We start from the raw sequence: 14675 nt of genomic DNA, 5'->3' as shown, positions 1-14675 counted from the left end.
TGTATGTTCGCCACATTCATCACGCACAATGCTTTCATTTACTGTGTGGTGATTCACACTGACACTGTTGAATATGTACAATAAGAGGGGAAAAAAGAGAGAGAGGAAAAATAAGAATTACTTGAATGTTCCCAATGTGTAGTATCCTCTTCGTCAACCCTGGCCGGGCCATTCATATGAAAAGAAACACACTGAATAGATTTGCATAGAAGACAGAAATTTGTCCTTGTCCAAATGAGAACACACACAGCCAAACATTAAAAAAAAAAAAAAAAAAAAAGAGGGAAAAAAAAGCACAGATTTTCCAGTTGTCCTTGTCATCCTTTGATCCCTTGTGAAAAGGCTAGACAGTCATGCTGCAGTGATCAGTCAGGGTCAAAGTCATACTCCACTTTCCCTCCCTCCCACGTCTCCACTGTAGTGTTGTAGCTCTGGCAGCTGGTGGTGCTGTAAGACTTAAGTCTCCCCCTTTGCTTTTCTCCTACATAACAAGGCTGTCACCTATTCTATCCTCCTTTGTCCTCTCCCCTCCATCACTCACCTCCGTACGTCAATGCTGAGCCACTGCAGCATCCTCCACCAGCCCGCTATGATGGGGTGAGTGGGGACCAGTGCCCTGCACAAACAGTGCCGGACAAGGGCAGTCTTGCAATAGAACCATGTAAAATAAAAGCAGCTGAATGCTTCATAATAACCAGCAATTTAACTGCATTGAACCAAAACAGGGAGAAAAAAAAAGACTGTTTGAAAAAGGTTTATAAGGCTGAAATCTAAACTTAGATTCTGACACAAACATTGAAGATAAAAATGTGGATGCATCAATTCAAGTATTTTAAAGCACATGGTTCAATCGCATGATGTCTGCCACTAGGTCATTTGTGTGAATGGTATTAATTGGGCTCCCTGTGAGGCCACACAGCCAGCGGCTCAGTTATGATTCCAGTGGGTAAATATTTGTCTGTACTAACCCTCACTAGGTGCCATAATGATTCTTTGTGTGTTGCACAGAGTACAATGTGTTTCTGTGTACATATCACTCAGTGCCTATGTCTGCCTGTGTGTTTGTGTGTTTGTGTTGCAGCTCAATCCCCCCCAACATTCCCTCTCTACAGCTGCAGCTCGGCAGAGTTTGATCAATAACGCGTCCTTCATTCTCAAGTCAGGCCTGACCTTGGCAGCCTTTTGTCTCCTTCCAGGGGCCAGAGTGCGCATGTACAGGTTGGAAAACAAGGCTCTCAAAAAATCCACCCTTGGATGGAAAAGAATTCCCCTCGCTCACTCCACATACAGCATTCTCATTAAGAACCTAATGAATCATATATTTATAGCATTCTTATCTTAGCGTAATGAGGTGATGCCACTTTTGAACTCATTTGCTAAATTACCACGGGCCACACTGAAATGGAATAAACTTCCAATTCCTTGCATATGCAGTTGCATTGATTTTCACAGGGCAGCAACACCAGAGCCAAACCAAACCCGACTGAACAAAGACCATCTATGCTGAGTCGTAGATGACAAAAGGTGGACTGTGGAGACATTTAAAAGCACTAAAACATGGAAGACTGCTGGGGGGGCAGTGGGAGTTGATCTGACAGATCTGTTTACATGTTAATGCAGCCTGACATAGCCTGCAGGTGGCACCATTTATAGATTACTCCTGACACACTCTTTGTTATTCAGTGATACATATCTGCATGGCCAGCAAGTTAAAAAAAAAAAAAAAATCTTTGCTCAGGTAGATATTGAATCTGTCCATAATGGTGCACTAAAATGAGCAACAAGTTGCTTTTGTCTGCTTGGGTGCTCAGTTAGTTATATTCAAGTAGAGTCATTAAACAGAGATGTAGAAATACAGTTAGCAACATCAATTTAAAAACAAGAATGCCAAAGATAAACACTAAATTAGGATCGAAAAAGAGCCTTCCCCGAGAAAGTAAGTTTTTGTGTGTAACTTTCCGTGAACTGCTTAATTTAAAATTATAAAACCAGCAACTGTGAGATTGTCACATGTAATGATGAGTACATTTGTACATGAGCCATTTAGTAATGGGTTTCTGCAGGCCAGTCGCATCAAGATCAATTACAAAAATTAGCACATTAGGACTGACAAATCACAATATTATGTTCTAATCCTTTTGAAGCCTTGTGGGAAAACAGTGGTAGATTTGAACATCTTTGCTTGCTCCAGGGATAAACTGTGAGTGAGTGATTTAGCTTAAAAAAAAAAGCATCTTTATTCTACTTCTACAAAGCCACCAGCACTGGGGAAGCCTGACAGACAAGCATTAAATCACAGGAATTACATCAAGATTTTTCCAAATGATTCCTGTTTAAATGATGGGGAGATAAATTCCATGTTTATGTTGAATTTATTTTTTTTTAATGCTTTGCCACACGTTAGATTGGACTTTATATTTTCCAATGAACAGAATTTTACTTGTGATAACTCCAAAATGTGTAAACAATGTTCACCAAGTCAGACTTAAATCAAAAACCAGAATTTATTAACTTATTCCACTTATACAAAACAAACATTCTGCAGAACTTCAGGCTTTACAGAACCAAAAACTTATGACAGTTGTCCTCTGAAACAGGAATCACTAAAAAATAAAAGTGAAAACACAAAACGATCTTCACTACACTTTCCTCTTCTGGGTGCTGATGTAAAGAACTGTAGGAGGGAGAGAGAAAAAATAAAGAAAAAATAGAAATCATATGTAATAGCGTGATAATACATGAAATATACATTTTCAGCTTTCAGTATGAATAAACTCTCCCTGAGGCAACTCACTGCAGTGATAAATTAGTGGAAAATGCAATATATTGGTTCTTAAACATCGAGGGAATCTGGTATTAAGTGATTAGTAAATAGGAGAAAGGGCAGAAAATTACAGTCAAAGTGAGAAAATAGAAATTGAATCATCACTGTACATACTGTTTGGCCCTAAATATAGATTTTATTTTGGACAGCTCAACCAAATACAGTTGATCCCAGCAAAGAAGAAAAAAGTCTGCTGCAATTGTGCATTCATGTGAGACCAACGGTAGGCTTGTGAACGCAACGTTCCTTACAACAGCTGACTCCTGACGCTTAATGCTATTTGAAGTCACCCCACCCTTCACTTCCCATGGTTGACCACAAACAAATCGTCTTTGGGAGACACTGACCCACTCAAGCACACTTCTCCCACTTGAGTCACATCTCTGTTCTTTAAGATCAACTGTAGAATTCTTTAGTGCTGGTCTTACTGGGGAGACATGTATGGCTGCAGGACGTATTGAAAAGCAGACAGATAAATAGGTTTTTCTGATCTTTACTCTACCTTAAATCTATTCATCAACCTGTTCTATTTTGACTAAAATAGCACTATCTAGGGACTGTAAGCTCTTTCATCACACTGAAACTCCACTGGACTGCGTGACTCACATTCAAGATTGAATCATACAGTAGATACAGTACCTGCCTTCTGTCTGGAAAATGTAGACAGACAGAGGAAGCTGCAGACTACAGTTCAATAAAGCAAAGGCACTGATGGTTATGGTGAATATAGAACAGATTCAACTGGATGTAATCGTAAGATCCTTGGACTGAGCTGATACTCATGACTACTCATATTTAAAGGCACGCTCCCGTGATTAAAAGTGAACTCTCTTTGGTCTAGTGTTACTATATTGTTGTCATATTGACTGGATCATTACTGTAGATGAAGTTTCCCTAATCTACAGTATCTATGCCAAATAACATGAAGAGTATTCATACATAAATTCCTATTAATTAGACAACTAATACAAGAAAAATGCAACACCACAGTCAGTGTAAAAGTGCTGTGGTGCCAATGTGCCCTTATCACTAAGAACCAGAAAACAAATATTTATATATTAATTATTTATTATTATATATAATATTTAATGTATATTTAATTTATTTAACATGATCACATTTAATTCATTGTGTACTTTATTCAGTCAAAATTAACAAATGGCCACCAAAATTTACAGCTGTTGGTTAACTTTTATTCTAATTGTGTTTCTATGCAATGCTGTCTTCTTGCCGTGATCACTATTTGCATAAGTCTTCCAGCAATACTTTGAAGAATGCGAGAGCTCTTTTGACTGAAAACATGTTGAGATGTTACAGTAGACATAGCCCAGGTGTGAAATAATAAAATGAATAAGTTCTGCTTAGCTGAATCTGTGTCAGGGTCCTGGTGTTGTTCATGCTGACTCACTGGAGCACTTTAACGACATGTAAAAATGCCTGCTGGTACAAAGAATGTACTAGTGTTAACAACCTAAGCCAGGAAATAGTTGAAGCAGCATGCCACCACGATAAATAGTGTTAGCCCATAGATGCCATAACTTTATCAGTAAATCATAGCTAGACTAAATAAAATACCAAGCAGCATTCCAACATTCCAGAAGTGTCATCGTCTTTATCTGACAGACCACGGCTTCCTCTCTTATAAAGAAAATAACCCTTCAGAGCAAATTACTTTTCTCAGTCACCTGGCGATTTTGTACACTATGGATTATAGAGTTTATACAGTTCCTAACTTGGGTCATACCGTAAATTAAGTTGTAGTCAAATCCGATTTTGAATTTTTTTCTTGCCATCTTCAACTCTCCAGTTATGGATTGGAAATTTGAAATAATGTTAATAATCTAAACAATGAGGTGAAGAACCTACAAAAGCCAATATAGTCCTGAATAGTTCCCCCATGTCAGTCACACAAATTAGTTTCTTCCGCTACATAATCCCTCCAAAGATTTGCACACAGGAATGTTGTAATATTTCTGCAATTTAAGAACCCAATGATCATTACCCCTTTGTGCTTGTGCCAAGATGTAAAATCAACCATGTATTTTCGTTCTAGGTGTGCAAATATGAATATAAACAGGATAATCTTACCATTGTTTCCTCTTAGAAAGGCATCCCCATACTTGTTCTTCAGCTGTCCATTGACATACTCCTCTGTCTGCTCTATGGCGATGTTCATGTAACCATCCAGACAGGCCAGAACACCTGCAGACACGCAAACGCGTTCAGTGCTTTGTGTTGAACTCTTCTGTAAAACTTGACTGACTTTAGGGAAACAAATGGACACATGGTGACATGCTGGCTGCATTACCTCTGTAATCGACACCAGAGTTCAGTTTGACCACCACAGGTCTCCCAATGATCTGCTTCAGAAAGTCGCTCGGGGTCTGCTTTCTCAGACTCATCTTGACTGTGATCTGAAAGGATTAAAGATGAACAGCTGATGTTACAGACGCAGTTTACATTAAGTAGCTACATTAGCACCAAACTATCTAACTCTCTAATGCGCTACGGCGGTAATTCGATCAATCAAACAGTAAGATTTATTTCGTTTATATTCAGTATGGTAATGTTTCTGATTTGTCCAAACGCTAACTTAATAATTAACAACATTGTCCGAATAGGTAGCGTTAGCTGCTAGCTAATTGGTGTAGCTAAACTGCTAACTCCTCAATTACTCAGTTTGCGCTTAATGACCGGAAAAGGTTGGTATTTTTTGTAAGTATGTTGTATATATTTTGAGATATTAAAGCAGACAAACAGCACAACTACGGAATAATCTTTTAATTTAGTTATTAGTAGCTAAATGTTTGCTAGCATCTCACTCACCAGACGGACGTTCTCCAAACGGTCGTGTTTAGCATGGACGGCGAATTGACCAATCAGAGGAGAGCACTCTACGGAACCTGCGTAAGGACAAACACCGAAAAAGGCGCAGCGGTGCAGAATGTGTGAGGAGACAACCGCACAAACTACAGACACCACATTGGTCAAACAGAGGCGAAGACACTGCAGGTATGTTGTGGTTTGAGAGCATGACATTTACCGTGTTTAGGACTCATTTTCAGTCTGTCTGGTTTCTTCGCCTTATATCTAATATATTCTGTACCTTTTTTTCCTTTCTTTCTTTTTTTGCTACGATGGAGAAATGTTGCGGTGTCTGCAAGAAGACACGACTATATTAAGTTGAACTTGTGTATTTTCAAATACAATTACTAAACGTAGTCTTATCCCAGCTCAAAATGGACATATCTTTAATAAAATTTAATGTAACAGACCGTTCCTATTCACATTACTTGCAATCTAGATTGATATCATGATATCATGATATCATGACCACAGAAAGATCATCAGAACATTATTAGAAAAATATATAGAATCACTAACTGAAATAGAAGTAATCTGGTTATTATTTAAAGCTAAAATCAAAATAATACTGAAGCTAATAGAGAGCAGGTAATCTGGATAAAAGGTTGCTGATAATAATACTGACAATTAACACTGTATTGTCTTGGTAAAATCAAAACGTAAAACCATCTATGTTCATTCGGTATATGTTTTCTACTGTTAAAATAATGCACAATCTCATGTATGTATGTATGTATGTATGATTGTTTTAAAAAGGTAAATGAGCAATTAATTTTTTAAAATAAAAATTAAAGTGGAGAGTTGGTGGAGGTTTATGCAATATTTTTTCTCAGCCCTTTTGTACCTAAACATCACAGTAATTCCTGGAAATCCGCAATTCTCACAGATGTACATACACAGACTATAATACTGTAGTTTTTTTTCCTACAGTACAGTTTCCATCATTGCAAACTTCCACTGTATAATATTGAAATATGGCTGCTGCTGGGCAGTGGAGCTGGTGACCAGATGTACAGCACTGGGTTGATGTCTGATCTGCAAAGAGGGAAGCAACATCTTTTTGTAAGCACAGAACAGAAATTAACAGAAAATTAAAAGGCAGCTGTTTTGATAATTAATTTGCCCTTGTCAATTTTCATCTAAAAAATATTGCTTGTTCTTGTTGAGAACTTCTTGCTTTTCATTGACATATATGATAGTAAACTGAATGTTTTTAGGTTTTTTTATTTTTCCTGAATGAACCAAGCAATATGAATACATCAGCTTAGGTTGGGGGGATTATAGCAAACATTTTTCACTATTTTCTGACATTTTTAGACAAATCAACTGGAGACTTAAGGACAGTAACTTGTTTTTCTTAGGAAAGAGGAATGAAATATACCAATGATCTCATTACAACTTATATTTTTACATGAGAACTACTAAAAATTCCAACGTGTTTGAAATTTTGACAGATTTGTCCTGACATGAAAAGGAAATGTTTTAATTTCTACAATTAATAATTTATTTACGGCTGCACAGTGGCTTGGTGTTTAGCACTTTTGCCTTTCAGCTAGAATTTCCCTGGTTTGTGTCCCGGCCTTCCTGGGATCTTTCTGCATGGAGTTTGCATGTTCTCCCTGTGCATGCGTGGGTTTTCTTCAGGTACTCTGGCTTCCTCCCACAGTCCAAAAACATGCTGAGGTTAATTGGTAACTCTAAATTGTCTGTAGGTGGTGATGACTTGTCCGGGGTGTCTCCTGCCTTCGCCCCAAGTCATCTGGGATAGGCTCCAGCCCCCCATGACCCTAATGAGGATTAAGCGGTGTATAGATAATGGATGGATGGAATAATTTATTTCATAGAAGCCTGATATTTCACCCTGGAAAGTTTAATCACTTCAACATAAATCATCATTACATTGCAGATACTTATAATCTTTCTGATCCTTTGACAGTACCTGAAAATGACTTTAGCGACCTTATATCTCTTTAGATTACATATTTCAAAACAAGGTTTATAGAGTTCCTCTTTTTTTCATGATGTCTGCTTTGAAATGTCAAAAAAATGTTATGCAAAAATGAATGAGATGTGTTTTCTGGACTATGAGTCTTATTTTTTGTAAGTAATTGAAATTAAGCATTCCAAAGGTTCCAGATCTTTTCTTTCTTTCTTTTTTTTGATCGTGCTGTGGGTAGGTTGTGTTGTGAAGGATAAGAGAAAGTCTACCATCTGATAAAACTCAGGTTGTTGGGTGCATGACCCAAACAGTGCACAGCTTGGGAGGTACATGAAAAATGGCGTAGGGGGGAGAAATAGGGATGAAATGGTGAGGTGAAAGATAGAGGAGGATAGAGGGCGGGAGGATGTGCCAGTACGTGTTAGCAGAGACAGAGAGGTTTAGAGAAAGAGAGCGAGAGGCAGAGAGAAGGCGAGAGAGAGGGGGATTGAGAGAGGTGGAATCATAAAGTACTTCTTGTGTGTCTAGACAGGTTGCTTGTTAGCAGGGCATGGCTAGCCCTGTGGAGGCTAGAGGTTAATTTGGTATCTGCTGCTGTGTTAAACTAAGGTCAGTACTACAAGTCCTTAAGTCATAAACAAGAGTGGTTAAGAGCCATGTATACACCTAGGCACCGGTTAATGAATATTCAATGAAGTTTTTTTTTCCCTTTGTCCCCTGTTCCTTTTGTCGTTGCATGCTTTGAAGAAAATTTTTGGAAAGAAAAAAGAACACCCCATTTAATCCCGGTGGCCTTCAAAAATGACCTCTGTGCACTTACATTTACTTATCCTTTGTTATCATAACACATGGCCTTAGTTGTAATAGAAACTATTACTATTTAAAATGTGGCACGCTCATTATGCACTTGTGTCCCTGAAGGCACCGAATGTTACTACCCATAATTTGATTCCTTAATAAAATAAAACCAATGATGTAATAATAATGTGATCATTTTTTTTCTTCTTTTTTTCCAGGTCATAAAGTTTGTGGTTAAAGTAAAACTCAGCCTTACGGTCAAGGCTGTGTCCTCACTGGCATTTGATGCAGACATTTTAATATGCAGCTTTGTGCCTGGCAGAAAATATGCTTGACCTGAGCTTTCATAGACAAACCATGGCATCCACAGCCCCTGACATTAGTGTGTTTTGCTTGTAACTGGCAGAAAATCCGCCAGCGATGGATGATAAGTCAGCTGAAATAGAGGTTAATTGTAAACATTGACACCGTGGTCTAAAATCATGGTCAAAATTGCATCCCATTGCACCACTTATTACATGTCAATGGTGGCCACATTCTGCTGCCTATATATTATTTAAAATTAAAGTGCGTAGGAGTTTAAAATGCCAAGGTTTTTACATCCTCTGTAATAGCAGTTGAATATATAAGTATTAGCAGGCTTTGTTTTTGCTTCTAGTTTCTAACCGAATTTATGGTTGACAGCATTTAAAGCATATTAATTAATATAATAATGAATTAACTGTACAAAGTCATTAGTGTTATGATTGGTATTGAGTCTCTTTTTTTGTTAGATTCCGATGGGCTTACATTTTTCAGATGTGTTTAGGCAGCAGACTTTCACGTGAACAATGCGTAAAACTCGTATATTTAATATAGAAATCCCCACAATGTATTATTATTTGGCCTTGCAGTTCCCCTCAGCTATATGGCGCATTTGTGTGTTTTTCAGCTCATTGTTTTGGTTTTACTGTCTACATCTGAACATGGAACATTTTCAGCTAAAGAGCCAGATAGTTGCATTGAAGTAGTGTGAAAGGGTAATTGAATTTACCAGGTGGGCACAAACATAAATATAAATGAGTGTTTTATAACTAATTGTTTGCTAGTGAGTCACACCATATTAATTTATGATTAAAGGTTATATGTCAGTGTCGTGTTTACAGCTTTTTTATGTGACCTCCAAGTATCCAAACAGACAGACGCTCTATGTTTCATGCTCTCTATAGCTCTTTGCAATGTTTCAGATATACAGGTATTTTATGTTCCTCTTAACGCTTAGAATCACAAGTGATTGGACCCTACACTCTTCCATAAGTGGACCAAAAATGACCCATGTAAGAATCAATATGTTTTTTTTAACTTTTTTTTGTCATTTTGATTAAGAATAATAATTTGTATTATTGTTTGTACTATATATTAGTCCACACTGGAATGATTTCATGTTTGAAATATGTTTATTTTTCATTTTATAACAGATTTTGAACATTTTGCTAATGGAAAAAGAAGAATATTACACAGAACAGCAATAGAAGAATGTCAGCATCCATTTTGTTGACATTTTTCCACTCTTTTCCTCTGACTGTTGCTACTCTCCATCCCTCCAAGTTTGTACACTGCATCACCTCTATGATATTTTCAGTGATAAAGAAGTTCGGGTAGTAATACAAATACTACAATGTCTTTAAAAATATGAAAGGTAACCTAAAAATTTAAATGGAATGATATCGAAAACATGTTTTTTTGAGGAATAGCTGGAATAATATGAAATGATAAAAACTTTTCATTACAAAGATATTGCAAGAAAATGACCTCACCATGTCATTTTTAGCCCACTTATGCATCTAAGGGTTAAATAACCAGCAGTTTAAAGTAGTAGCAATACTTGCAGGAGAAGCAGGGGATGTATAGGTAATAACAGTCGTGGTAATATCAGTGATAACATTAGGTTTTTAATTCACATAAAAATCAGCCCATTAGCTATTTGTACCCTCACTCTTTATCTATCTACACACCAGCTCAATGAGACCACATTCTAATACCTCATTTGAAAAACGCACCCAACATTAATGTCTGGACAAACAGTGAGTGATTTGTCTTCAAAAATGCTCTGACCATCCAGTGTAAGAGTGGTCAGCCAGAAAGCAAAACAGCAGTGCTGTCGATTGACAGACAAATCCCGTCTCCATCTCCAGACCCCGTAACCCCGAGGGACGGGCTAGTGAAATAGAAAGATTATGGTGACGGGAGATGCTATTGTAGGTGGGAAATGGGCGACTGGACCAAAGCAGGCAGGGGCTTGAGGTGAGTGGGAATAAGGAGGAGGGGGCACATCCCTCTTGTATCCTAAAGCAATATGCAGGATGGGGGCAGAGGTGGGGGATGGTGATGCAGGATGGGGAGAAAGTCTAGACTGCATTGACCCTTCTGAAGCCAGGTTTTCTCTTCAGGTCAAGCTTGATATGGAGAAGATAATGGAAAAGCTTGGGGGAGTTTTCAAATAAAAAAACAGATTGGTAGACTGAGTATCCCTGTTCCTGCTTCAGTGTAATCCCTAACTGTATGGAAGTAATAGCTTGGAAGTGATGGGAGACCTGTCTTCCATCACAAGGGGCCAGAAGCCTCAGTTGCATAGCTTGATGCTTGAATCTGTTGCTTTTGCAGCCACAACGGTTGTTTTAAATGACTGACTTGTTCAAACGTCTTGTGACTCTTTCAATGCCTGGCCTTAACTGTTGAACAGCAGCACTTGCCAAACAGGTATTCAGAGCTTCAGATCCGCTATATATCTTCTGTAAGAGTTCTGAATCCCTTAATCATAGCAGATAAATGCCAAACAATGAAAATTTGTCTGCCTTGGTTGAACACCCACAAAGTGCAACGAGTGTCCCTGTGTGTTGGATTTTTGCTCCTTATTATTTCCATGCCAATGACACTTTGCTCAACTTCCACTTAATGACTCAGCTGTGAGCGCTGACAGTTGACAGTGGCTGGCTGGCCTGGGGGCCCCACGCTGGGAGAACGGGGTGGCGCGAGGCAGACTAGGTGGGATGTAATCACTCCCTGTAATTTGGAGGAAATCCACTGAGCTGCTCACAGTCAAGATGAAAGCCCTCCCCTTGTTCCGTCTCTTCACAGCCATCAAGCTTCACTGCTTGCAAAAGTCTGAAAAGAGAGCTTCAGAGAACCAATTCTGCCCAGTTGGCATCCCTCAGGGGTTAGTCCTGAGACCATCTCAAATCAGCTACAGCCCTGGAGCCATGTTCTTTCCCTAAGGAGTGGCACTGCAGCCAGACAGTCAGACTGCCCATCCTGTGCTGTTCGGCCCAGGCGCATCCAGGCAGCACACAACTCTCCTGAGATCCTCCTTAGTGGAAAGAGAGCTCAGTGGAGCTTATGCTGTGGGCTCTGCTTGTATCTGGCTGCCTGTCTGTCTTTCTGTCTGACACTCTCCTGTGTCACCTTATCCTCTCCTGTTTCCCTTTAATATCTCAATCGAGGCGAGGAGGGAATTCATTTTAAGGCTCTGCATCCAGCGTTCTGTTTTCTTTTTTTGTCACATCAGGGAACGAAAAGAAGATTTTTTACAATACTCAAACTGAACAATATAACAAACCTCTGTGGGTAAGTCTGAAAAAAATGCTTCCATAAAATACATACAATAACTAATAATTACATTTTGTTAAGCTCAGCATACTTTATTGTCTAAATGACAGTCAGTTTCACTGGAAAATTTGACTCAAGCCATGAGCAGATTGCCCGGTTTGATCACTTTGTCACACAATGCTATCCTACCAAGTTGTCAAAGGGACACTGTAGTGGTTTTGCTTGATAGATGGTGAATGGTGCTTATACAAGGAGCCACTCCAGTGCGCCCATAAATATGCATCGTGACATTTGGAACAAAGCCGCTCGTCCTCTCTTTCCTGATGAGCTCTGCCTGCATACTATAACATATTGCCATACTGTCACACCTTGTGTTTCATAGCCAATCTCTCTGTTCATCAACTTGGCAGATAACCTCTAGATGCTGACAAATGATATGGGGGATGGCATTAGGGCTCTATTGTATGCAAGACCAGGAGGCGATTTTCCAACGCCGATGCTTATACAAGTAATTAATGATTAATCCTATTATTTAATCATGTATATAATGTATGGCTATATAAATAATTAAATCAAAGGTCAAATTTTGAATGCTGGTGAACTCACTTTTCCAATAGTTTGGGAAAAGTCAATCGGATTTTCCTGTTGATGAACAACAGGTTAAAGGTGAGGATATGTTTTCACATTCGGAGACTGTAGTGAGGCGAGTGCAGAAGAATGCTCCCTGTACTAACTGTAGCATTAAGAACATAGCTGGCCTGTTTCTCCAAACACCGCATTGCTTTAGAAAGGAATAAATATCCAAGACAGCCAGAAGCAGTTCCTTTCAAATCCCACACACACGCATATCTCTCTCTCCTCCATGTCTCTCCCTCTCTCTCTGTCATTTGACCAGCAGTGCTTCCTGCCACTGAGGACCTGTGACTCAACAGCCAGAATACAGCAATGTTCTTTTGCCCACCCTCTTGAATATTCATAGAAATAAGAGGACTGAAGCTCAGACCCATCCATCTTGTATGCATCCACATTTATATATATAAAAAAAAGGGAAGCCTGTATGTGTGAGTGTTCAGGGGGTTTACAAGCTAGATATCTAAACGGGTGCTGAGGGAGAGGGGGCGTGGGGGGCTGTTTTACACTAATTTCTTTATCCCTTTCACAGGAGTGCCATGTTACAAGAGAATTCCTGAGGCGAGCCAATGGCCCGATAAATCTGCCGGAGCCTCTCTCTCAATTTGTCTCCGTGGAATGTCAGCTGGCAAGTGCCCAGACACTGAGAACCTCTTTTCACAATGCGCCAATCTAACAGACGAGATCCCATGTTGGAGCTACAGTACAAGGACTGGCATGGATAAATTGCCACATGCCTTATCTATGTCTCTTTATGTCTAACTGTCTGAGGTCCTGCTCCTTACACGGCCTCCAAAGGCCACTTCCTCACAGACCTGACAGTGAACCTAAATGGCTGAGTGGGTGACGTTGACAAAATACAGGTGTCACAAAAGAGGAACCTGTGATATGACACAGATGCTGTGTCAACCCGTCTTACTCCATATGACCCGCAGTGTGAACAGAAATTGTTCTGTTTGGTGTCATTCATCACTGTGTGGCTCAGTCTCCCACATAGCTCGGTCCAGGTGGCGGAATGGCAGAGTGGGAGAACAGACTATGTTTGTGTGAAGATGCAACAACTATCTCTCCCTTTTTCTTTCTCTCTCATTCCCTGCCTCCCTCCCCTTCCTCCCTCCCTCCTTCCCCTCTCTCTCTCCCTGTTCAAGCACTCTATTTAAAGGTTGTAGGTTAGCAAACAACAAGATGCCTTCCCACCTGTACCCCTAAGTGAGTCATGAATGAATTCATCCGCTTATTTATGTACAGTATTTGCAGTAAAAAAAAATACATGCGTACATACAGATAGACTGGAATAAAGGCTTGTTGCTTATTAATAATTTAAATAAAGTTTTTGTCGCTGGTCTGAGTGACTTACAGAATGTCTGATATAACTGTATAATTGTCTCTTTCAGGTATTTTATAAAAGGCATATAATATCCTTTAGTTACATTAGATGACCATGTATATGTGTTAAATCAAACTGTAACAATCAGAGTAAATTAAAAGATCTTTTTTTGTTTAACCAAATAAAAAAACCCAAATGAATGCCACCCTATCATCTACAACTCTGAAATTTCGACACAGCCAACCACACAAGCGTATTTAAGGGGGTTCATGTTACTGCATGACAGTTGGCATGACTGTAAAAAGAGGCATGTGCCAAGTGGAGCTGCCAATGCTCAGCATGGCTGGTTTTAATATTTTAATGTGTTTCATTACAACATTATGGGCCAGATAGCCTTTCTGACGTCCAGACAATTGTCTGCAAATGAACAAGATTACATGACAAGCCCTGAATGACAGAGCTACCCACTGTTGCCTACCCTCGCCACTTATCTGATGGTAGCCTAGCAACAGATCCCTGACCTGGCTTTGACCTCCACCCGATAAGGTCAACACCTGAAGGCTCTCCTATTGGAAGGCTGGCGGAGAGAGAGGTGGAGCTTGGGGATGTGGGGAAACAAAGGACTCACAGAGCAAGGGCAGCCTCCTCTGCATATAGTTGCCTGCTCCCTGCTGACAAAAAAAAAACAAAAAAAACGCTCATACAAA

The 14675-nt window shown here is 39.4% G+C and overlaps 1 protein-coding gene and 1 long non-coding RNA gene across 2 annotated transcripts; one reads left to right on the top strand and one right to left on the bottom strand.

Moving 5' to 3' along the window:
* Positions 1 to 2485: 2485 nt before the first annotated feature.
* Positions 2486 to 5702, bottom strand: lsm6 (LSM6 homolog, U6 small nuclear RNA and mRNA degradation associated). Its single transcript, XM_023262242.3, has 4 exons — positions 5651 to 5702; positions 5133 to 5238; positions 4913 to 5026; positions 2486 to 2674 (listed from the first exon to the last, which is right to left on the bottom strand). Exons 2-4 carry the CDS (start codon positions 5224 to 5226, stop codon positions 2640 to 2642), a joined length of 243 nt encoding a protein of 80 aa, XP_023118010.1. The 5' UTR covers positions 5227 to 5238; positions 5651 to 5702; the 3' UTR covers positions 2486 to 2639.
* Positions 5539 to 14002, top strand: LOC129348634 (uncharacterized). Its single transcript, XR_008601257.1, has 2 exons — positions 5539 to 5836; positions 13174 to 14002. It is a non-coding gene; the product is annotated as an uncharacterized LOC129348634 (long non-coding RNA).
* The last annotated feature ends 673 nt before the right edge of the window (positions 14003 to 14675 follow it).

The sequence above is a fragment of the Amphiprion ocellaris genome, chromosome 4 (genome assembly GCF_022539595.1).
Source record: "Amphiprion ocellaris isolate individual 3 ecotype Okinawa chromosome 4, ASM2253959v1, whole genome shotgun sequence".
Lineage (NCBI taxonomy): Eukaryota > Metazoa > Chordata > Actinopteri > Pomacentridae > Amphiprion > Amphiprion ocellaris.
Note: the sequence above shows the minus strand (reverse complement) of the source record. Positions and strands in the feature narration are given on the sequence as shown.